Here is a 26296-nt window from a genome sequence, read left to right on the forward strand (position 1 = left end):
CGAATCGCATTAATTGGTCACCAGCATCCTCTCTAGTCAATGAAAATCTGTAAAAGTGGCAATTCTAACAGAGTTAAGATACTGGAAAAGGATCCCTGATGGTGACAATAGGCAGGTTTTATTTAGAAGAAAAATCTAAGGAGATATTGTAATAAAATTCCAGGCTTCCAGGACCAAATATGATAAACTTACCCTCATTTATATTAAATAAGTACTTCCAGCTAAGAAAAACTTCTTTCAGTGTGTTCTTGGACCACAAATACCAATTTCACACATAGATTTAAAGCTAGCAAGGGCCTTAGAGATTAACCCATCCCCTTGTCATTATACTGTTGAGAAAACCAGGCCTCCTTAATGATTTGCCCAGGGTTGAAAAGATAGTATGTGACTGGGTTGGAACTCAAACCTAGGACCTTCATTCCATTGTGTCTCTGTAACATCAGTTTGCTCTTGTATCACATCATTAAACAGAACTATTCCTGGAGGAACAATACAGATGATAGAACTGAATGCTGCATTTTTTTTTTTTAAAAAGGTAAAAAGAGGGCAGTTGGGTAGCTCAGTGGATTGAGAGTAAAGCCTAGAGACGAGAGGTCCTAGGTTCAAATCTGGCCTCAGACACTTCCCAGCTGTGTGACCCTGGGCAAGTCACTTGAACCCCATTGCCCACCCTTACTACTCTTCCACCTATAAGTCAATACACAGAAGTTAAGGGTTTAAAAAAAGTAAAAGGTAAAAAGAGTACAAGCAGCAGGGAATGAATAGGAATTGTGTATATCTGATTGTCATGGCTATGACAGCTAATGGTGTCCTGTTGGCAGAATGAGAAGGAATGGAACCAGCTGACCTTTTAGGTGTTTAATAAATGTTTACTCACTAATGTTTATTGACTAAAGTTACCAGGTTGACCACTTAGAACAAAATGAAAATGATGCAGGAATAGGTTGAAATTTATCCAAGAGGACATAGAAATAGCTCTAGGAAAGTAAAGGGGCCTTAGCTACAGAAAAAGCTAACGATCAATCACAGATAACACTATAAAAGACTATTGGGAATCACTAAATATCAAAGGTATAAGTAACCTCAGAAACAATAGATTTTTGAACTGGAAGCATCCTTTGAAATTATCTAGTTCAACCACCTCCATTTTATAAATGAAGAACCTGAAGCCCAGATAAGCAGCTTGCCCAAAGTCATGACTTCTGATTCCAAATAGTTGTTTCTCCTGGCCCATGATCACCTAGCCTAATAATAATTTATATATATGTATCGTACGTTGATGTTTACAAAGCACTTTCTTCATAACAACACTGAGAAGTTATCTGTCCATGGTAGCACCCTAGTATCTAAAACAGGATCAAACCCCTAAAAATTTAAAGTTGGAAAACTATTCTTCCACTAGATAGGTTGCAACTTTAAATAAAAATTATTCCATCAGTGAAAATAGGTAGGCTTCATTTTTCATTGCTGCCTTAATAATGACATTAATAATAATAATCTCTTGCTCCTGCATAGGAAGACACCTATGCATGTGATGTCAGGATTCTGTCTGTGAAAGCTTGTTTAAAACCCAGATTCCAAAAGAATGCAGTATGTCTAAAAGCAGAGACTACTTGCATAATATTTTATTATTTTTACAATGTGGAATATCACTTGATATCGCTTATCTGTTTAGCATTATTTAGTTTCTGCTTGCTCTTAATGCCAAGTTCATCTGTTATAACAAAAGTAGAATTTAAAGCCTGTTGTACAAAGAACTGTGAGCATCAGTCTGCAGGTTTCTGAGACTGTTCTTGGCACTGCTATCAAATACCTGGAACATTCTCTCACCTGGTGTCAATCAGCAAGCCTGAGAGATGATGTGAAAATTCTGAGTTGGAATCTAAGAAGCCTAGTTTGAAATGATGTCAAACTACAGAATGACAAAGTGAATAATACCTCACTTGATAAAAAATGGTGGTAGGATCCGCCCTATACACCTACCCCATAAACTAACCCTAACAAAATACAAATACATTTTGCTTCTACGACTCCATTAGTCAACCTGGCCTGCTTCTGATCTTGAGATTAAGGATCTCTCATTTTATCAGCATAGGTGGTTAGAGAGAGAGAAAAAAAAGGAACAAGGTATATACCCCTGAAAGCAAAATGTAGGTCTCTTCCTTCTATACCTGCCCTGTCACCCTTAAGGAAGCTCCATGCACAGAAAAAGTCAATTCCTCTTTCTGATTTATTGGATCAGAAATCTGAACTTGAGTCATTAGTATTCTCTAGCTTTTGCTTTCTCTCATATAGACAATAAATCAACTTCAATCTTCTCTTTCTGTAAAATTCACTGTTTCCACAAAAAAGATCTTTATTTTTATGAGAAGTGTTTTGTTGTTTTTTAAACCACATGATGATCTTAATACAGCTGCCCTGTAGGACACCATCCTAAGTCATTAAACATGCCAAATGGATTCGGAATAAATAAAGCTACAAAGCCCAAGTTATGCATGAATATCTCAGGCAATTATGTTTACAAACCTATGTACAATCAAACAAATGTAAACAGTAAATGCAGCATGTGAATAATCAAAGGATGTACAGGAAAAACACATAAAGTCCTACCCTTCTAAGGGCAGTCTTCTCTTTGCCCCTTGGAGATGGGCCACTCAATTCCTCCCAATTCAACTGGTTAGGCCCACTGAGAACAAAAGTGTTCTGAAGATAGCATTTTTAACTGAAGGATCTGGAAAGCTGGTGAGGGGGCAGTCAACCCCACCAAGTCTGAGGCACAGAGAGAAGGAGACACACCTCACAGCTGCAACATCCTTCAAGACAGAGTCCCTAGGACTAGGAACCCTGTTCATTGCTGTCCATGAGCTAGAACTAAATGCTGCTCTGGGTGATGGGAGCCTAGAGAAATGCTAACTGCTCAAAAGACTTCAGAAGGTACAGGAAACACGTGCCCTATGTCCTTGACTATGAATATGGGAAAGACTTGAGGCCCCAAATTACAAAAGTCTTTTTTGCTATAAAAGATCCTTTTGTGAGGAAGGAGGGTAGATGTCATAGGGTGGGGGTGGGGGTGGAGAAGCTGTGGTGAAGGACACACATTAATATGGTCTTTTAGTGAATTCCAAGATTTGCACTGGTCCTATACTCAAATGAATTCTACCAGAACAGCAAGGAAGGGCTGCAGGGGCTGAGTGGGGTGAGGGAGAACTTCTGTATCCAGAGAAACCAAGTAATACACTATCAGCTTGTGACCCACGAAAGTGCAATCATGTGAAACCAATGGGCACTATGGTGAGAAGAGAAAAATAACCAGGGTTAACATCGAGCAGAGTCCTGCAGGGCAGTGGGCACGGTGTTTGCCATGGCATGCAGCTGGCATGCCATCTGCTGGCTACGGGAAGGCAGGTGGATAGAAGGGCATGAGCTGGGCCTTGCAGGTGTGGGCACAGACAGGTGAGGCGTAGGTACATCCTTGTTCATCAGTGGAGGGCTGAGTCCTCCCCCTGGACACCGGGTGCTCACACGCTCAAAGGCAGCATACCTGGAGCAGATGATGGTCTGGAAGAGCCCAGACCAGTTGGAGGAACTTGGTCAAGGCCATTTACTGTCCTGGGGAGTGACAGAAGAGAGAGAAACAAAGACTTCTTTTAAAAATCACTGTGTAAACATCATGAAATTCCCTTTCATCCCCAAACCTATCCTCCATCTTCTAGGAATACTTCCCCAATTGTGCAAAGGGCTACTTGTGTTTTGTCTCCTTTTAAAGACTGTGTGTCATGTCCTGGCCACTTAAGTTTAGAATACTCAAAACCTCCTTATGAAGAGAACCCAGAAAATGTAGGTATTGGCCCGTGGTGCACACTTTCCCAGTTAATCATGCACAGCAACTGCAGTATGACAGCAGCAGCTCCCTCAGAGCCACACCTCTGATACGGAGATGAAACAATCTCCAATTCCAGCATTCCATTCAGGAGCCTAAGTGCTGGCACCAGAAGTGTTCCAGTGTTTTAACACAACAAAGAGCTCTATTATAGAAGGAACACCCCCCCCCCCGAAAATCCCTCAGTTGTCCCCCAGAAGTCTCAGTTCCAACTGTAAGAGGTTCTCTCTTTCTCTCCTTTCATCCCCTAGTGAACAAGGGGCCAAGGCACAAAGAGTAGCAGCAAAGTCTGGAATTTGAGAAAGAATTCCATGCTCCTTAGCAAGCAAAGATTTTACAAGTCCCAGAAATTTTATAATATGTATACTTTTGAACTAAAGTCAGTGTATAGTTAAAGAAGAAAAACATGAAATATCCTATTCTGCTCAAAATGACCATTTAACATATTTTAGAGATGAAAGTCTGGAAATAGTGTGGCTCTTTTCTGGCATAAGTAGAGGGAACAAAAAGAAATTCTCAAAAAGAATTTTATTCCACAAGAAGCTATGATTATCCTTTTCTGCCACTCTACCCTCACCCCCACACTCCCACCTCCCCAAAGCAATCAGGTCTGAGGCAGTTTTCAGAAATTGTCAGCATGAAGGCAGGAGGAGGCTCAGACAGAGTTGACTGATGGTCAAAAAGAATTCTCTTTCCCACCCCTATGAGTAAGGCTCTTCTAAGAAGTAGAAAAGTTTCTGTGTAAAGTAAATAAGAAACCCAAAAGTTCATAGGGAGCATTTCAATATCATAAGCCAGTGTTTTCACTCTAAACACTCTAGGAAGCAAAATATATAGTTGATAGCACATTTAAGACAAAGAAAACTTCAACCAACAGCTATTTAAGGGGTCAGTGACTTCAGTGCAGAAACTGACCAAATCAAAGAAATGAACATAAAGTAGGAGTAATCTTATCAAGATCCAGTCCTGAGATCCACCTAGATTATAAAACTACATTCAGGATGACTTTAGCAAAGAGAAATGCTTAATCAAATGAACAACCATGAATTGTTTTTGTTATAAGAGGGTTCAATGGGGGAGGGGCAGAAGGGAGATATTAAGGCACTTAAAATTTAAAGCATAACAAAAAGCCCAAAGTTGTTGACTGAGCTTGAATACTATTAACTTGTTCAGAGTATAAGCAAAAGCAAAAAAGGGCATATTACTAGTAGTATGAAATGAAGATGAAGACCTAAATACAAATGATGCTTCAAAGCATGCTGAATATTCAACTAATGAATATCAATCCAACCCATCCTATTAGGAAGCTTGCTTATTTCTATTTTTCATTGTGTATTGCCTTAAATGACACATACGACCTTAGGGATGGCTGTCTGAAATCCGCTGAGTATAAGTTAAATGACACTAGACGTTGGGCTGGAAAATGGGTTCAATGAACTAGTCACCAAAAAAGCTAATGCAATCTTGGGAAGGCTTAGTACAAAGATTTATTAAAGATTTGACAGCAAAAGAACTAGTTCTAGTTTAATTAATTAATCAACTGAACTAATTAATTAATTGAGTCCAGGGAGATGTTGGTAATCAGCAGGGTTCCAGAAGAAGATGAACAAGGAGGTAAAGGGATGAAGGGTCAAGCTAAAGATATCTCACTTAAAGAAAAGACCTAGTCAACAAGCATTTAAATGGTAACTACTATGTGCTGCACATTGTGCTAAGTGCTAAGAATACAAAGTAGAGCTTACACACAGTCTGTTATATATAATAAGCAAACCACTCAACATACAAGAGTATATACTGTGTAAATATACAATGTAAATCTCACTAGAAAAAGCATCAGCAGTAGAGAAAACAAGGAAACATCTCTTGCAAAAGATGGGATTTAAGCGGAGGCTCAAAGGACAAGCCAAGAGGCAGAGGTGAAAAGGGAAAGCACTCCAAGCATGGGAGACAGCCAGTGCAAAGGCACATAGGTGGAAGTTGGAGTATTGTGCTCAAGAACAGCAAGAAGGCCAGTGTTGAATGAATCAGAGTACAAAACAGGGAGTTAAGTATAAGTAGAATGGGAAGATAGAAAGGAGCTAGGTAGCTAGTAAAAGTAAAACAAGAGCAATTTATTAATGCACTCCTTGAGGTAACTAGAAGTAAATTGAATTTACTGAGTATTGCTGGGGGATGGGAAGAGGGGGACAGGCCTTTAGGAAGATTGCTTTGGCAGCTAAATGGAAGATGGACTGGATCGGGATAAGACAAGAATACCCATCAGAGGGCTATTTCAAGAGTACAGATGTGAAGTGATGAGAGTCTGAACCAGGATAATGACTGTGTAGGCAAAGTAAAAAATAGGTGAGTAATAAAAGCAGAAACAGAAAGACTTGGCAAAAAAGACTGGATATGTGGGCTGAGTATGAGTGAGTTTGGGAGGCTAGTTGGTATTACCCTAGAAAGTAACAGGAAAGTTCAGAAGGGAGGCTTTGGGAGGAAAAATAATGATTTCTCTTTTGAATGTGCTAAGTTTGCAATATAGGATATCCAATTCAAGATGTCTAATGACAGTTGCTGAAGCAAGACTGAAGAGAGGTTAAGAGTTGGATCAATTCACCTGAAAACCACCTGATCAGAGATCAAAGTTGAACCCATGAGAGCTAGTAAGATAATAAAAAGTAAGAGTTTTTAGCTGAGGTCCCAGAGGTCCACTGATCTAGATAAGGGGGGGGAAATTATATTGTTGTAGCATTTCTTTCAAAACATTATAGAAATCTAGTCTTCACAAGATGTCACTAAAAGATCAGAACCACTGGTATAGAAGAAAAAGACCCAGGCCAGATCCTTAAGAAACATCCAGCAAAAAAGATTGAGAAAGATCAGATAGATAGGGGTATCAAAGAAGAGCAGTTTCATGAAAACCTAGAAAGTAAAGATCAATCAGAAGAAGTTAACTGATATTGTCACAGGTTGAGGATCAAGAGGCAATTAGATTTAGTAATTAAGAGATATAACTGTCCAAGTATTTAAAGGGCCTTCATGTGGAAGAGGGTTTAGATTTAGCCCAAGAGAAAAGACCATGGAGTAATGGCTAGAAAAGCAACATGGTACAACAAGTAAAGTGCTAGATTTAGAGTATAAGGATCTGTGTTCAAAGCCTGACCCTGTTTGATAACAAACAATTCACTTCCCTTTTCTGGGCCTTAGCCTCCTCAACTACAAAATGCTGGACTAAATAATCTCTAAGTTTCCTTCCAGTTCTAAATCTGTCATGGTATAATATTATAAGTTATAGAAAGAGATTTTAGTTTAACATAAGAAAAACTAACAGCTAGAACTCTCCAAACATGAAAAAAACTGTTTTGGGAGAGGATATTCCCTCCCATTAGACAAGGTAATTCCCCTCTTCAAGCCAAAGTTAAATGACTGTCAGTCATGTTGTAGAGGGGAATCTTGTTTAGGTATATATTGGACTAGATGACCTCAGAAAATCCTTCCAACTCTGAGATTTTATACTTCAAGACAGGCCATAAACAAGTCATTTATCCAGTTTTGTGCACACTGTGTAAATAGAATTAGCTCTAGCCCATTCACAGTCAAAACCCTACTCAACCTAGGCATAGAAATTACGTCACCCTCACCTTCCTTAGTGGGGAGGGGAGACTAGTTACCCACACGTGACAATAAGTAACAAATCAAGAACAAGGGCCTGCCCTTTGGGCAGTCCAAATCAATGTAGAGACTGCCATTTGTCCATTTGAATTAGAGGTGGACCCACAGGAAGTGATGAAAGACACTATCTCTTTAAGTAAGTTGGTTACTTCCTGTGGAGGCAGTTCCCGCTCTGAACTTGGTGCTGAAGGATCTCTCCTGAGACCACAGAACGCTTGACTCTGTACTGTCACTTCCTTGGCCTACCTAGGCCGCTTCTAAACTCTGCCTTAAGTAGGCATTAGCCTATCTGGTTGTTAGGCCTTGTGGCTTGTAGCCTGATTTATTTAGCCTTTTAACCTTCTCTCTCCTCCAGGCCTAACCAGGCCTGGACTAGCCTCTCCCTTTCCCTTTAATCCTATACCTTCACCTTCCTAGTTGTAAATAAACTTGCCTTAACTGGATGCTGACTTGGGTCTGATTTAATTACGGAATCAATCTGAACTGTTGATTCCTGGTGGCCACGTTTTAAATATATATCTATAAAATACCTAATTTCCCTCTTACAACACTCTTCCGAGTGTGAGAATGTCAATAAATTTCACCCCTATTGAGACCTTGTCTGCACTTCCCTGAGTGAGCACAGAAGCATAAGAAACAAGATCTCAAAGATTTCTAATTTTACTCATATTTCAATGATTTGCTTCAATTCCCAGCTGTTCCGTAAAGCATTCAGACTACCTGAGTGCATAATCATAACACTCACTATATGCCCAATTTGAGAAACAATAAGGTCTTTGAGACTGTCATGCAAAAATCTCAAACTCTGGCTTAAGTTATATTCTATATCCTTTGAAAGAGTCAATATTTCTTGAAGCATATCTTCATGAATAGTCTCAACAGATTTTTGTTGCCGAAGATAATTTCACAAAGGGTGACAAATAACTGTCTTAATAACATGTACTAATAAAAAGATCCATCCCTTTTCTTTCATCCCAGTGATACCAAAGAGAGCACTAAACTTGGAATAATAAAAGATGAGTGAAAGAGTCTCACTTCTACCACCTACTAGTCATGTCATCAATTCTCAAATCTTTAGGCTTACAAATCTGTAAAATGAAGTTAGTAATTGTAATTCTTTACCTCAGAAACTGTTGTGGCGATTAGATGTCATAATATATGCTCTATTTCTCTTTCTGAATGCCAATGAAAAGGCAGGTATCAAAAGAGGGGAAAGAATTAGGAGGGATGTAGATAACAGACAAAAAGACACAGACAAGAGAGACACACACAGACTACTTTGCCACTAGTGAGAATATTATCTGGCACTTTTAAATTTCCATTAGAGGAGTTAAATCTAGGCCTCTTAGACAAGATATTAAAAAATTAACTAGCTATTCTGAGTAACAAGGGCAACAATTTTTTTTAAATGCTTGCTAATTCCTGACGAAAGGGGATTCTTTCTAAAGGAAGGTTCAGGCTCCAAGATAAACTTAGCCACAGGCTTCTTGGAGGCCTCTAAGCAGCAAGTGCTATTGGGGTAGTCATAGAAGCATCAAAGCTAAAAATTATCTAGCTTGAACTCCTCATTTTACAGGGAGAAAACAAGCACTATAGAGATTAGTGATTAGCTTGAAATCAAATAGGTAGTCAACAGAAGAGCCAAGGCTACAACCTAGGCCTCCCATGCTTTCCCAAAGCGGAAAAATTCTTAATTTTAGTCACAGTGCTATTCAACAACCATAGTGGCACTCCTGGTAAGAATCAGGGATTCAAATAAGAGATTACTAAAAACTAAATGGAATATTTAACTGTGGGAATGGGCATGGGTAATATTAAATGTGGTCCCACTTGAAGGGAAATTCCCATTTCTACACAACGAAAGAGCCCAGTACAAAAAGTATCAGAATAAATAAAAAGAAATCAAATGATAAAAGTAGAGAAAATCAGGAATGAAGGCAGCCTCAGAAGTATCAGTCACATCTGATTATGTGTGACTCCTAGTTCCACTTTACCCATAGCCCTGATATTAGTCACTAGTGCCAAAACTTGTCACTATACTTAACTCAGAGAGTTTTGTGAGAATTAAGAGAAATAATGTCTTATTTCTCTGTCTAAAATACAAATGGAAAAGCAGCTATTTGGAAGTAAGGAGGGAGAAAGGAGAGATGAGAAGGGAGAACTGAAAATATAACCATGGTCTTTTACTCCTAGAGCATATTCCTACCCAGACATTTCTTTAGGTTGCCATCAGAAGAAGGAGTTAAGTCTAGGGCTTATAAAACAAGTCTAACTACCAAACTTCTGAAAAATAAATCTCTAATTACCTAATATAACACAGGTATAAAGTTCAGAAATAGCTGCTTGATCCCTGAAAAGAATTTCTGATCAGCCAGCCAGTTAACCAATTTACTATGAGCCAGATGCTATAAAAGCACTAGAGATACAAAGACAAAAATATACAATACTTGCCCTCAAAGATTCTTTATTCTAATGCAGAAAACAATAAATATTTAATTAGGTCCATACAATATATATACAGAGTAGATGATGGTAATCTGAAAGGAAAAGATATTAGCAGCTGAGGACACTAGGAAAGCCTCCTGCAGAAGGTGGGCTTTGAGCTGAGTTTAGAAATCAGGGAAAGAAAAAGAGAAAGGTGAGTGGAACAGAGAATTCCAAGTATAGGGTATATTGAAGGAACAGAGATGAAATACGGGGTATCATGGTTAAATCACAAGTAGACCAGTGTTGCTGAAATGTACAGTGTGTGGAGGAAAAGTAAAGTGTAAGAAGATTGGAAAGGCATAAGAGGTTGTTCAGGTATGAAGAGTTTTAAGTGCCAAAGAGAGACCTTTAAATTTAATCATGGCACTGGAACTCACTATTATGTAGATAACATGGTCAAACCTACACTTTAGAAATATCATTCTCTAGCTGTGTGACCCTCGCAAATCATTTAACCCTCCACTGCCTAACCCCATTGCCTATCTTAGACACAAGGAGGGGGGAGGGAGGGAGGGAGGGAGGGAGGGAGGAAGGGAGGGAGGAAGGAAGGAAGGAAGGAAGGAAGGAAGGAAAGAAGGAAGGAAGGAAGGAAGGAAGGAAGAGAGAGAGAAACAAACAAAGAAAAGAAATATCATGGCAGCTAAGTAGAAGATGGATTGGTATGGGGACAGACTTTAGGCAAAGAAAACAGTTCAGATATGAGGGAATAAAGGTCTTTACCAGGATAGCAATTATGTGAAACAAAAAAAGCGGGCATATGAGAGATGTTATGAAGGTTGAAATGACTGAGACTTAGCAAAAGAATAGATTTGTGGGGTGAATGAGAGAAAACAAGAGTGATTTAGTGGCACTAGAACCAGAACTGAGGCTCCTTCAAATCTTTTAAAAGTAGAACATAGCCAGCAATATGTAGGCAGCTCAAACCAGGTCACTGATTAAGACAGAGAAAATAATAAGAATTCCTTGAGGGCAGTTTCTGTCTTTGTATTCCCAGCACAATGCTGGCACAGACCAAATCTTGTTTGCTGAATTGAACTAAGTTAGGCCCATGCAGTTAGTATGCTAAATTTTGGTTAATTTTTTTCTATCAAACACCAGGATTCAAACAATGCACCCAACCACAGTAAAATAATTAAATTACCCATGAACAAGGTGGGGAATATGACTTTTTCTTGCCTAAGAAAAGAAAAAAGGAAACAATTTATGTAAATAGCAACACACACACTATTTTCACACTATTCATGAAAAATTAACATGTGCAAATATGTATAAGGTCCACGAGAAATTAAATTGTTTAAAGACTGTTGGCCTTAAATTAAGCCATTGTTTTTCCTTTCTAGCATCACACTTTAACAGGTATCAAACGACAATTTGCTTTTGTTTTATTTTGATTTTAATTAAATTATCTTTTGTAATATTATGACAATCATTTTCAGAGACAAAAAAAAAACACAGAAAATGATGACTAAGTGAAACCATGAATCTCTATTATACACAATTTGGGTGTTTCTGTCTTAGAATCAATACTGTGTGTTGGTTCCAAGGCAGAAGAGCAGTAAAGGCTAGGCAATGGGGGTTAAGTGACTTGCCCAGGGTCACACAGCTAGGAAGTGTCTGTGGCCACATTTGAACCCAGGACCCCATGTCTCTGGACCTGGCTTTCAATCCACTGAGCCATCAGCTTGGGTTTTTCAAAGTATATAATCAATAGTATATAAAAGCATATAAAAACTCTGATCATGTATTTCTTTCTGAACTTCAGCTCTTTTAAAAGTATTTCATTGATGTTCTTTCCTTTCTAGGGGGCACCACTATGACAATCTTTCCATGCTCCAGCACCCCACCACCACCACACAAAAAAAAGTTTCCCCTTGCAACAAATAGTCAAACAAAACAAATCTACACAAAGCGTGAGAACACTTTTTTTTTCTATGTCACACACGTTTTAAATTTAATTTAGATCATTGCATTCTTGTATAATTCAAGTCAAGGGTCTAGCAAGCTCCAGGAACGTTTTAAGCGCAGTCCACCCATTTAAGTTTTGAGGGAGAACTTAGTGGCAAAACATATATATTTTTTAGTTAAGTTAACTCTTAGTTCTTCCCTATTGTATTGCTTAACTAAAAAAAATGTTTTGCCACTAAGAGTTTCAGCAGGAAGTAGGGATTGGCGACACATTAATTAATGTAAATATGGCGATATATATTTTGTGGACTTATGAATTAACAATTAACCAAAACCCTCAAATAATCAGAATTTTTCTACAATCCATACTCTAATGGAGACTTTTAAGTTTATTTCTAGGATGTATTCCAGGACCATTAAAAAGAACAGCCTACTATTCAACCAGAAGGTTGAATCTGTATTTAACAGTATTTCAAAATAGCAGTCTTCATGAAGATGTCCCTGAAGCACTACATTAATACTGAATTATTAAATAAAAGATTCCATTGCCATTAATATACTATGCTGTCTCAGAAAAGTGAATTAATATTATTTTTTAAATGTTTAACAGCACAGGCTGATATTAAATGGTCTTCTGGTTATGCTTTAATTAACCAGAACATTCAACTGACAAAATACCCTTATTTACCAGACCGTATAACTATTAACACTATTTTTAATTGTTTTTAAAGATACAATTTGGACAAGACAACTTGAGACTTTACACACACATGCTTATTTTGTGCAAAGAATAAGTAAATGTCCTAAAAACTAATTTTTAAAAAGTTTCCGAACTGATATTATATAATTTTAGAAATGTGTTATGAACTACCTTCCAGAAAAATCCCTAAGAACTCAGATGTCACCAAAAAATATCACTTGAGAATGAAGAAAATGGTTTTAAATTATATATTTAATGATAAAGACATTTCCAAACAAAAAAAATAATCATATTCTAATCACATTTTAAAGTACTCCTTAAATCAAATACTTAGTAGAAAATGCTCTTGATTGCCAGTGGGAAATAAAAGGTCTCATTATACTGAAAATGCTTTTAAGAGTTTTTGGTCTCTGGGTAAGTACTCCCAAAGAAACCCCTCTACTAATTCACCTTCTTTGCAATTCAGAATCTCAGAGTTGCCTAGAGGACCGAGATGTTAAGTCACCTGTCCCAAGTCATACTTAGAGTATATGTTGAAAGAATGTCTTTTGAACCCAAGGTTCTTCAACCCAAAGGTCTCCTTCCCAGATGACCTTTCTTTTTATTATGCATTCTAAATTACAATTCTGCCTCTCAAAAGTTCAAAAAATGAGAATAAGACAGCCATTTGAATAGCTGCTGCTGCTGCTACAACTACTACTGTTCCCTGAACTATGTCCTCAAGTGATATCTGTCACTGGTTTGTTTCTAATGTTGGCAAGATGGTACAATGTTATTTAAGAGTAGAGTAGAGGCAAGAAAAACTGACTACAAGACTGCAATTTATAAGGATCTACCTTCTTTGCAGATAGATCCTCCTACATTGATGAAAAGTAAAAAAGGAAGACAAACTCAAAGTAAAACTGTGTAAAAATCATGTAAAAATACATAATGAACAATGCTTTAAAAAAAACACAAGTTATAGAATCATTGAATGTGACATGAACATTAGAGATGGGAGAGACCTTAGTGCTCATCAGGTTTATGGGAAGCCAAGTAGACAGTGAGAAAGTGGTTTGCCTTCCCTCTGAGACTATCTCCAATTTATCCTATCTATATCTTGTTTGCACATAATTATTTTTTCTTTACTAAAACTTTCTTAAAATGGCTGTGCTTTTCAGCTTCTTTATACTTAACTTCTCTTACTTTGCATTAGCCCTATTAGCATATTAATCTTTAACTATGGGTCAGTATTGTGAATGTTAAATAAGGCACCTTAAACAAAAGATTAGCAATGAATACAACTTTCTCCATCAAAATAATTCACTCCTTCTCCTTCCCTACTTCTACACCCCCCCCTTTTTTTTTAAACCCTTGTACTTCCGGTGTATTGTCTCATAGGTGGAAGATTGGTAAGGGTGGGCAATGGGGGTCAAGTGACTTGCCCAGGGTCACACAGCTGGGAAGTGGCTGAGGCTGGATTTGAACCTAGGACCTCCTGTCTCTAGGCCTGACTCTCACTCCACTGAGCTACCCAGCTGCCCCAACACCCCCTTTTTTAAGAGAAGAAAATCTGAGCTAGAGTCAGAAATTATTAGAGACCATCCACTTTGCTTGACTAGTGATTTGAGTCCCAGAAAGATATAGAATATGAAGCGCAGCAGTGGCAGACATGAGGACTAAATCCAGACCAGGAACCCGCAATTCCCTATATGCCAAATGGCGAATGAACTGCTGCTCATCAGTTCCTTCATGCAAATCAAAAAAGAAGACTAGATCAGGCAGATGAGTACCCATCAGTAGTTGACCCATTTAGAGAGTTGTGAGAGAGAGGAGAAAAAATTACAATAAAAGTCTAATACTCTGTTTTTTAATTGAAAAAATATTCTACCAAGTACCCACACCAACAATAAGGCCTGAAAGTGTTACATATTTGTCTCATGTTAAATGATTCAAAGAATCAAATTCCCAGAGATAAATCCAAATTACTTATGAACTTATTTCTCTAAAGACTGCCTCTGGCAGATATGGCTACCTTTAAGTTTCCAGAAAGACCTTTTTTTTTTGCCATAGATATCAATCAGTCAATAAGCATTTATTAACACTCCAGGCACTTGCACTAGGTGCTAAAGAACTGCTGTAAGTTCACAATTCCAAACCTGCCACTGGAAGGGACCGAATCCCTGTCCTTTAGCCTCATTCCTCACCCCTACATGGTTGCTTGTAGTTTCTGCAACTATGGGTTTCTGCAGCTCACAATGCTATATAACAACAAGTCAAAGAAACAAGCTGTCATCTAACTTATGAACAAGGAAAAAGAAAGCAATCTTAACAGCTGCCAAAGAATTTCTATGGAACTACATTGTGGGAAGAGAGAAATGGAAAAAAGGTCTGGACAATATAACATAGAAGCTAACATGTTAGAAATTGCAGAATGGTAAACCTTAGAAATCATCCAGTCCAATCAGAGTGCCACCTACAAAAAAAAGGCACCGAGGGTCATCTCTGGAGAAATGTCTTCTAGATAGACTGGTATAGATTATTTTGATAATCTGATACCTTTTGCCATTGGGATTTGTTTAAAGAGAGATATACAATATAATGTTTTCTCTTGGCTTTTTAAAGATCACAAAATACCAAAGGTATTTAATACTGTTCTAAAAGTTGGCATATCCTGACATACAGAAAATAGCAATAAATAAACAAGTTAACTGAAGCCAGAGGGCAGGTGTCCCTTTGCCCAAAAGAAGCATCAGAGCCCCCATTTGGCCCCCACATGAGTCCTAGTCCAGAAGGAAATACAATGACATCTGACTAACACAGATTTATTTTCTTTCATATTTCTAACTAGCCTTATTTCCTCAGCCATAATTCAGTGACCTGAAAAAGAGACAGCATAAGTGAATAAAGTTCCCAACCTACTGAAGGGTTAAGGTTCCAAAAATTTATCAATAAGGTCAGGTATTTGAAGCCAGGAACACATTTTTCCACATGAAGTACTTTAGATTGGTGGCTAGATTCCTAGGTCAATTCACAAAAACATCTTTTATCAATAACATGCTCATATAGTATTATTATACAAACTCTGTTAGGATACGCAACTAGTATTGTATCAACCATCCTATGCCAACACTTACAACATTGTTTCTATGGGAAAATGTGTGCAGTGCAGGATCTCCCTCCATTCACTCATCATCTATCCATTCTTCCTCCCTCATCCCCAACGAGTTATTAGTAGGCTTCCTACAACTGGAGAGAAAGCTCTTCTCTAGCAATGAGTGCTATTCTGAACTGTAAATAAGAATGGAACAATGGGGAATTCTGGACTGAATTTAATTTCCCTTCATCCTGATGGAAATATATATATATATATGCATATATATATATATATATTAGTATGTCTCTAAGAAAACAATATATTTAATCAATGAAATTATAGTTTATCTAGAATTGTATTAACAGGATCAATAGATTTCCAAGAAAACATGACTCAAAATGGAGAGAAAACAATATATGAGAGGCAATATAAATTTCCTAGATAAAAATCTAATGTACCTTCTAGATATTGTTTGCAACACCCATATCTTATATAAAGGAAGTAACAGAAACCTTTACACAAAATTTTACCTTATCTGTTCCCTTTAAATCAGAGTAAAGCATGGCCACTCTTCAAGTCTATCCAAAAAATACTCACATCTTGCACATACCCACTTTCTTGTATACTCAAGAAATTCCAAAAGACAGAGAAAAATCACTTAATATTTCAGTGATATCTAACACATAATTAGGATCAATAGATCTAATTAATGTATGTCTTGAAAGTAAAAATGCCTTAATCTTATTAGTAATAATACTTGCCTGGCTCCAGAGTCAGACTTTCAGTTATATGTGTTTATGCAACACCTTGGGTTGTTAACACCTTTATATATTTGTCACAGCTAATAAATAAAACAAGAAATGCATGCTCCCCTAATAGTCAATGAAATCTTCTAGTAACTAATGTTTTGCTTTTGCAGGGAAAATGGGAGAAAAGAATTTCCTAAATTAGTTAATATTAGTGATAGAGAGGAATGGCTCAAAAACAATTCAATCAAAGGTACCATTAAAAGTATTTTTCATTTAGTCCAGAATTTTTTCCTTTTGGGTCCACAAGAGGAGAGTGATCCCTACTGCCCAAGTAAGATAACTGGCAAATTTCATTTCTTAAAGGAATCTGTTATCCTATGCATGGGTTCCAAGGTTTGGGCAAAGGTCCTAAGGGGAATAAGAATTATATTCTAACCTGGCTGACAATGTCACATAAATGTAGTTCTTAGCGTTAGATTTGGATTAAATTGAACATTTTCTTGATATGTGCAACTATTACTTATATATTATGTATTCAAGTACACCAAGTTTCAATACACTTGGTCATTTTTCATGTCTTACTCAAAAAAAATTAATTCCCACATTCTTTAAGACTTACCCTTTATTATATTTTGTATGATAGCACATGTATAACCTATATCAAAATGCATACCATTGCAGGGAGGGGAGAGGGAAGGAAGATAAGGATAAAATTCAAAATTTACAATTTTAGAAAAAAATGTTAAAAACTATTCTTACATGTAAATGAGAAAAATAAAGTATTACCAAACTTAAAAAAAGAGAGAAAGACTTACCCTTTATCAAAGAAAGATGTATGCCCTGAACGAGAGAACTTTGTGCTGTTGCTATTCACCAGGCCACAATTAACATTCCCTGAAATATAGGATTTTCGTGATGCTTGATCCTTTGCAAAATTCCTGCAAGCAGCTAATTTGGATTCTAAGGCCTAAATAAAGAAGAAAGGGTAAACTGATTGTCAAAACAGTATCCGCATAGAAGAATCTGTATTTCAAACTTGTATCTTCATAGATAACTGACCCTACTCTCCCAGTTAACAATAGTTAATAAAAGAAGTTTCTTTATGAAGAGCTCAAAACACTTTATAAACTTTATGAATTATTACGTAAGAATTCTCTGAAGGTTCTCAAATTAATCTATCAGATTGGCTATGATGAAAGAAAAGGAAAATGACAAAACTTGTAGGGGCTGTGGGAAAATTGAGATATCAATGCACTGTTGGGAGAGTTGTGTGAACTGATTAAACTATTCTGGAGAACAATTTGGACCTATGCCCAAAGAGCTATAAAACAATACATTTGACCCAGCAACACTATTACTAGGTTTATTCCCAAAGTAATTTTTTTTTTAAAGGGGAAGGGATCTATATGTACAAAAATATTTAAAGCAGTTCTTTTTGGGAGGAGAAGGCCAAAGAATTAGAAAGTGAGGGGATACCCACCAATTGGGGAATGGCTGATTAAGTTATATTATATTATAATGGAATACTACTGTGCTATAAAAATGACAAGCAGAAGGAACTCAAAAACCTGGGAAGACTTACATGAACTGAAAGAGTGGAATAGTAGAACCAGGAAAACACTGTACACAGTAACCAGAATACTATGATAAACAACTGTGAATAATTTAGTTATTCTCAGCAATACAATGATCCAAAATTATCCCAAAGGGCTCGTGATAAAAAAAAAAATGTCATCTACTTCCAGAGAAAAAGAATTGAAAGTCTGAATCCAGATCAAAGCAAACTTTTTTCATCTTCTTTCTTAATTGTTTGAGTTTCCATCCACCAAAGGATTAATATGGAAAAATATTTTACATGATTGTACATGTAAAATCTATGTGAGATCACTTTCCAGCTCAACTTGGGGTGGGGGTAAGGGAGAGATTTAAAAAATAAATTTTCTCTGAAAAATGTTGGAAACTGTTTTTTACATGTAATTGGGGGAAAAGTAAAAAAAAAATTAAAATGAGAGGATTAACTAAATGACCTCTGAAGAAGAATATCAATCTATCCTAACATTAAAAATTTAAACACAATAGTGGTGAAGCCAAGGATAGAATTCAGATTGCTTCCTTATCCATCTAGTCCTCAACTCAACTGAATATATTCTTCTTTCAAGGAAATAATACTTTATAAATATTTTAACAATATCCAAATATCATCTTTGAGCTCCTCTAAATCTAGCTAGCCTTTAAGATTCTACAGGTAGTAAAAGAATGGTAATTTAAAACCCCAGTCTTCTGACTCCAAATCTAATGCTCTTTACAACTATAACTTCTGAAATATGAAGAATATCTATCTTGTACAAAACTAATAAAGTCTGCTAATACTGCTAGGCTTTATTATAATCTTTGTTTTTTACTTCATGTCCATAATTAAATTGTTAGCAAATAAAGGTAATGCCAATTAGTTCTCATAGAGCCCCCAGGGCTAGCAAACTGAAATTGCTACAGGTTAAATTAGCATGTTAACTACCTGATCCATCCCATTACACCCATTTAATAAATGAGCAAATATGAGAGGGGGTGGGGGTGAGTGGGGATGAATATTGATTCTTTTAATAACCTGATTATAAGGAACTAGGGACACATTGATGACAACAGTTCATATATGTAACACTTTAGTATACAAAGCTCTTTCCTTACAACTATTTGAGAAATTAGTTTAAACCTCTACTCTATATATTTAACAAAACTTTCAACAAGTAATGAAACTAATACTGGAACCTGTACTCCTCCTTCCCCCTTTCCATTTACCTTAGAGGATTATGGTGAACCAGCATCAAATGCAGAAGAGGAAAGCAACTCGATCAAATAACTAAGACAGACTGATCATGCCTTGTTAAAAAACAGAAATGTAGAGGTGATTTTCTAGAAACTATATCCAATGGTTTCTCAGTTTAGACATTTTCTTGATAGTAAGAAGAGTTCCTTTCTATTTTCTGTTTCTAACCATGTGGTAACTGAAACTTTCAAGGGATTAAATGAATACTCACCCCTACTTTCCGCAAGAGATCCCCCACAATGTTTAATGCTGATATCCTTGCAGAAGGAGTTAGTGGGCTGGTACCAAAACCATTTGGTATACCTAAAAGAAATAAAAACATGTTTTGATTTGTAGTACTCTTAAGTTTTGCACATACTACATTTTTTATACAACTTGCTTTTCCAGATCATAAGTACAATTTATTTCATAACTCTCATCCCCACTTTTTTATGATTAAGTTAGTCCTAGGTGTACACACATTCCCCCTCTCCCTCATGTCTCCTGATTCAAAGGCAAAAGAACGAAAATGATTCAGCACTGGCATGAAACCATAACAATTCAGAATTTATCACAGGCTTTGCTCTCCACTGGAAGTAAAAATAAAAATCAAGATAAAGTAAATAGATTCTGTTACTGTTGAAACTATCCTCATTTGTGATAACTACAAGATACAACTACTACTATTTTCAAGAAAGAATTTTACTCATGAAATAATAATTAAAAATTTATGGTTAGTGTTTTCTGCTCCCCTGAATTTTAAAGCTCATATTTTTCATCTTAGAATCAATACTGTGTATTGGTTCCAAGTCAGAAGAGCAGCAAGGGCTGGGCAATCAGGGTTAAGGTGACTTGCTCAAGGTGACATTGCTAGGAAGTATCTGAGGCCAGATTTAAACCTAAGACCATCTCTAGGCTAGGCCTGGCTCACAATTCACTGAGTCACCTAGCTGCCCCATCCTGACCACTTTAAATACATTATCTCATTTGAAAATGCAGAAAGCTTATTTTGAAAGCAAAATGTAAAGATTGAAGAACCATTCCCAGGTACAAAAGAAAATGCTAGATAAAGTAGGCACAGGCAAGCAAAAAATCTATTCTCAATTATGTACTAGTTTTCATTCTTTTAGCCAAGGATATCAAGTTGAAATTTATGAGGAGGAAAAGGTACATGTTTATTCCCCCTGAAAAAGTTGAAACAAGAAAACTTTTTAAAAAGTCTTCCACAAAGCTCTGCTCCAATGCTTCATTATAATATGGATATGATCCTGTGTTCTTGAATGCACCCCACCCCCTTCTCTCACAATGCTCATTTATAGAGTGCTAGAGGCCAAGCATGCTAGGAATCAGTTTTTCATCCCAAATTACACAATTGTATAAAAACCAAAAATTCTCTGACAGTATGAAACTAATTTATGTTGAAAATTCTACAAAAAAGGGGGCAGCTGGGTGGCTCAGTGGATTGAAAGCCAGACCTAGAGATGGGAGGTCCTAGGTTCAACTGTGGCCTCAAACACTTCCTAGCTGTGTGACCGTGGACAAGTCACTTAACCCTCATTGCCTAGTCCTTGCCATTTCTCTGCCTGGGAACCAATACACAGTATTGACTCCAAGATGGAAGGTAAGAGTTTATTTTTTTTTTAATTCTACAAAGTATAGAAGAAAACCAAATGCTATCATGATATGCAATGGTGAGACACTTGAAGTTTTACTAGTACCCACAGGAGAAAAGTAAGGATTTGTTTCTCTTAACCCAATGTTTATTTAACATAGTTTATAGACATGCTAGCAACAGCAGTAAGATGGAGGTAGAGGGGGTTAAAGGTATAAAGATAAGCAAAGAAGATTATTCCAGTGGGCTGATGACATACTGGTTTACTGCCAGAAACAGCAGAGTTTAGTTTAGTGGATAGAGAACTAGCTCTAGCAGGAAACCCTAAATTCCAATCCTGCTTAAAGTACTGTACTGACCTATATGATCCTGGGAATGTTATTACCAGTGCTACAGAGACTAGAAATTTTAAATTCTTTAAGATTTAAAACTGTAGAGGTGGTGTTCTCCTGCATTGGTTAGAGGGATTTTCTTTATCCAGCAATTCCCTATACCACAAGTCTAGTACCAAGTTCTATACCTATGATGATGTACTTTAAAAATTCTGGAGAACATCAAAGAAACAAGTCAAGTTGAAAACTATAAAACAAACCAACAAATACCAGTATTTCTACATAACAATAACAAAATATATGAAGCAATAATAGAAAGAAAGAAAAGTCCTATTCAAAGTGAACGCAAAATTTATAAAATACCTGGGAATCAACTTACCAAAGCACATTCAATACCTTTATAAAAACAATTACAAAAAGTTCTTTAAATAAATAAAAAAACAACTTAAATAACAGAAGGGATGTTTGGTACTAAAGGCTAACAAATGTTAAGCTAATAAAGAATGATAATACCATCTAAATTAAATTTAAGATTTAGTGCACAAAAATTAAACTGCCAAAGGGATGAAACCTCATTAAGACAAAATAATAACAAATTTTGAAAGGATGATGAATCTGGAATGTTACAGATTTTTAAATTTTTATTTATTTTGAAAGCCCTTACCTTCCGTCTTAGAATCAAGACTATGTATTGGTTCCAAGGCAGAAGAGTGGTAAGGGCTGGGAAATGGGAGTCAAGTGATTTGCCCAGGGTCACACAGCTGAGAAGTGTCTGAGGCCAGAGTTGAACTCAGAAGCTCCTGTCTCTGGGTCTGGCTCTCAATCCACTGAACCACCCAGGTGCCTCCTTAAGGATTTTTTTAAAAGAAGGACTAGTACCTCCTGAACTTAAACACAATATAAAGTCAAAGTTATCAAAAATATTTTAGTACTAATCAAAAATATAAAAAGTAGATCAAACGCCCAAACTAGACAAGAACCAGAAATAATTTAACTCAATAACAGTGTCAAAAGAACTCAAAAACATGTCTAGAAAAGAACTCCCTATTTGATGATAATTACTAGACAAACTAGAAAGTAATCTGGTAGACATTAACTTTGGATCAACAACTTGCAACATAAAGTATAATTAATTCAAAAAAGGCTACTTGAATCTAAATATTAAAAATCGTGCCACAAAAAAATTAGAAGGGAAACAGATTATATACCTTTCACAGTAATGATTAAGGAGTGAATTCTTAAAGAAAGAATGAGTCAAAATGGTTTGGGGGAATGGGGGTGGGAAGGGAGGCAGCTAGGTGACTCAATGGATTGAAAGACTTAAGAGACAGGAGGTCCTGGGTTCCAATCTAGTCTAGGCAGAGTGGACAACATGAGATATTTGCTTCTCTTTTCTTTATTAATCCTTACATTTTACTACTTTTTTTAACCCTTACCTTCCATCTTAGAATTAATACTAAGTATCAGTTCCAAGGCAGAAGAGTGATAAGGGCTAAGCAACCGAGGTAAAGTAATTTGCCTAGAGTCAGAAAGCTAGGAAGTGTCTGAGGCCAGATGATTTTTCGCTTAATACTTTTCCCATTCTGCTTCTTTCCTATTCTAAATCAATCACTTTCAGGCACTCTTTTTGGTTTGGATTTATCTGCTCTTTCCTCTGGATGTTTCTCTACCTGCAATTAAGGTATGTATTTCTTATGTTAAGTATATACATATTTTAAAAGAAGCTAGTTAAATGGCATGTTTTTCTCTTAAAATGAATACTGTTTTTTAAATTTGTACATTTTCCTACTATTTTCTTTTGCCAGGTCACTATCCAAAAAATGGTTTATATATCTACTTCCTATTGCCTCTTTTTGGCTTTTAAAGTCCTTTATAACCTGTCACTTCCTACCTTTTCAAACTTGTTTCCTTACTCCTCTCCACATATTCTATGATTCAGAGACATTAGCTTTCTCACCGTTTCTTGCAGGTGATACTTCTCCAGATTCTGGACACCAATTGTCCCTAACACCTTGAAGATTCTCCCTCCCTGGCTTCTTTTAAGCCTCAACTAAAGTCCACATTCTGTAAGAAGGCTTTTCCCCAGTCCTCCTTAATCTTAGTTCCAAACCTTTGGCAGTATCCTCCAATTATCCTGTCTATATTTCATTTGCATGTAGCTATTTGCACATTGTCTGCTCCACTGGACTGTGAGCTCTTCAAGGGCAAGGGTTTGTTTTTGTCTTTCTTTGTATCTCCAGCATATGTAGCATGGTGCCTGGTCCATATTAGGTACTTAATAATGTTGGCTGGTCAACTAATTAGCTAGAAATCTTTTAATAAAGACTCATTAAACGTGACATACTTGACAGAGAATTGGCTTCCAAGTCAGGAAAGTCCATTTTCAAGCCTTGCCTCTGATATATCCTGGCTATGTGATCCTGGGAAGCCAATTAACCTATAAGTGCCCCCAAGCAACTCCTAAGATCACAGAGCAGGTGTCAATCTGCACTGGAAAAGAAGTTTTTCAACAAGTTATTTCCATATGAGTATCCTTATGCCAAGGATATCCAAGGCCTAGTCCCCCAGTATCCCCAAATATCTTGCTTAAAATCATCAAACTATTCTAAGTTGGCATTCTACTCCTAGGAAGAAAGAAAATATTACAAACCTTTTGGTGAAGGAAAGCTGTTCTCAGTCCCTTTCCCCACAGGAGTGGCTGGCAAGGAGAGGGATGCCTGGACAGCAGAATCCATTTTTTCACAGTCTAGAGTTGGAGAACTAGGAGCTGACTTTCTAGTTACTTCTTGTTGCCTTTCACGTACTGCTAGTTCTTGTCTTAAATCTACAATTAAAAAAAATTTTTTTTAGGTAGTAACATTTACTGGAAGTTAACAGAGATAAAGCATAGGATATTACTAAGGAAGCCACACCTGAATGCATACTATATATCTTCCACCATGAATATACATAGTCCTTCAGTAATTTCTCAATTATAAAATTTCCATTTTTTTATTTACATATCAGAAGGTGTTTACTGGGTTAATGCAATGACTCTAGTTGTTTAAATGTCTTAGAACTTTTAAAATGTTTATACAGCTCTGCTTCCAAACTGTCCCTACAACCATCATCCAAGAGGGCAAGGTCTATGGAGGAGTCTGCCATGTGCATTCCTACCTCTATCCATTGATGATCAACTGCCACTGTAAAGCAGGTAAGCCTAAGAACCCTAATAACAGCACCCCATACCACTACTTCTAATCTACCTCAAAAAAGCAAATCTTGTAGAAGTATGATCCATGTAGGTACTGTAGCTATCACTTCTTTGGCAGTTACTAGGGGTCCAGAAAAAGAAAGTTCTTACCACCTAGGTATCATCAAATGATCTGACATCAGAAAATGATAAAGTTCTGTAAATGGAAACAATACTAAAGATGAGTAGTAAACCTCTGAGGCAGGATTCAAATTCAAGTCTTCTTAACTTCAAATCTAATGCTCTGTTCACTATGCCAGAAAGAATGTGAATAAATTGTTTTGGACCAATCACTGCAGAGAAGAATCAACTGTATACCTCTTGCTTCATCCTTTAGCCTCTGTACAGAAACCAGCAAAGACTCCTTTTCATCAAGTTCACTTTCCAAAAATGCATTTCGTTCAATGGCTTGATTCAGCCTTTGTTCAAAGTCTTCAAGGGAAACTATTGTCGCTCTAAAAATAAAGGCCAAAATATTAGATGTTCACAAAATAAAGTATTTACATGCAACATATGCAACAGTTAAGACAAAACAAAATTGTTGCTTTTTTTGCTTTCTTAACTATTCCACCCAAAATGATCTCTTTAGTCAGCAGGATTCTAATTTATTTCAAGTTCTTTGCTCCGAGAAAATGGGATAAGTGGTCAAAGGATAAGGACAAACAATTCTGCAAAGTACAAATGGAAGCTATTAAAAATCATATGAAAGAGGGAAGCTGGTTGACTTAGTGAATTTGAGAGCCAAGCCTAGAGATAGGAGGTCCTGGGCTCAAATCTGGCCTCAGACACTCCTAGCTTTGTAATCCTGAACAAGTCACTTAAGCCCCACTGCCTAGCCTTTACCACTCTCCTCCTGGGAATCAATACATAATACTGATTATAAGATGGAAGATAAGGGTTAAAAAAAATATATGAAAGTCTGTTTCAAATTCACTGATAAGAAAAATGCAAATCAAAACAAATCTTAAGTTTCACACCATACCCAGGAAATTAGTAAAGATGACAAAAGAATGGATAATGTTTGGAGGAACTGTTGTGAGCCATGAAAAAATTAAACTACTCTAGAAAGAAATATGCAAAGAACGTTACTAAAATATCTATATCCTTTGACTCAGATATCCTGCTATTATAGATAGAACCCAGAGCCAAAAATAGGAAAAAAAAAAAAAAGGTCATTTTCTTGGAGCAAAGAACTTGAAATAAATTAGTATCCTGCTGACTAAAGAATAGCTTCAGAAATTATGGCACATGAATTCAGTGGACTATTAATACACCATATAAAATAAAGAATGCAAACAACACAGAGAAAAATGGGAAGATTTATATGAACTGAAATAAACTACCCACAGCTAAGAAAACAATGTTAGTCACTAAAATTTATTAAGCATTCACAAAAAGAGAAAAAATTATTTCTGCCCTATAGTAGCTTACACTTTAATTAAAGATGAAAATAACTAAATTACATGCAAGATATATTATCAAAGGGGAAGGTACTAGCAGCTAGAGGAATCAGGGGGCAACTCAAATTGAGTCAGGTAAGAGGCAGACCTGAGGAAAGACAGGATTCCAAGTATAAAAGATAGGGGTGCAAAGGCATGGAGATGCTGTGTGCAAGAAACAACAAATAAGTTAGTAGGGTTGATCACAAATTGTGTGGAAAAGAATAAAAGTATAGAGAGGAAAGGGAGGGAAAGGTCAGGTTGTGAAGAGTTTTAAGGCCTTTATATTTGGTCTACTATTGGGGTGGGGGTGAGAAAGAGGGGGAGGAAGGGAGGTAGAGACAGACAGACAGACAGACAGACAGACAGAGACAGAGAGTAGTATGATAGAAGGCATGGGAGAGGTGATATGATCAGATCTATGCTT

General features: G+C 36.7%; 1 protein-coding gene across 1 annotated transcript in view; it reads right to left on the reverse strand.

The window, feature by feature from the left end:
- Window positions 1-3534: 3534 nt before the first annotated feature.
- The window catches only part of NDEL1 (nudE neurodevelopment protein 1 like 1), a 99498-nt gene continuing 76736 nt past the window's right edge, over window positions 3535-26296 (reverse strand). The window contains exons 5-10 of the mRNA XM_044672357.1: window positions 24749-24885; window positions 23849-24022; window positions 19487-19578; window positions 17267-17418; window positions 11163-11197; window positions 3535-3609 (exon numbers count right to left, since the gene is read on the reverse strand). Of these exons, the coding sequence (XP_044528292.1) occupies window positions 3602-3609; window positions 11163-11197; window positions 17267-17418; window positions 19487-19578; window positions 23849-24022; window positions 24749-24885 (598 nt within the window). The 3' untranslated portion in view covers window positions 3535-3601. The remainder of the gene's footprint in view (window positions 3610-11162; window positions 11198-17266; window positions 17419-19486; window positions 19579-23848; window positions 24023-24748; window positions 24886-26296) is intronic.

This window comes from Gracilinanus agilis, chromosome 4 (assembly GCF_016433145.1).
Source record: "Gracilinanus agilis isolate LMUSP501 chromosome 4, AgileGrace, whole genome shotgun sequence".
Classification (NCBI taxonomy): Eukaryota; Metazoa; Chordata; class Mammalia; order Didelphimorphia; family Didelphidae; genus Gracilinanus; species Gracilinanus agilis.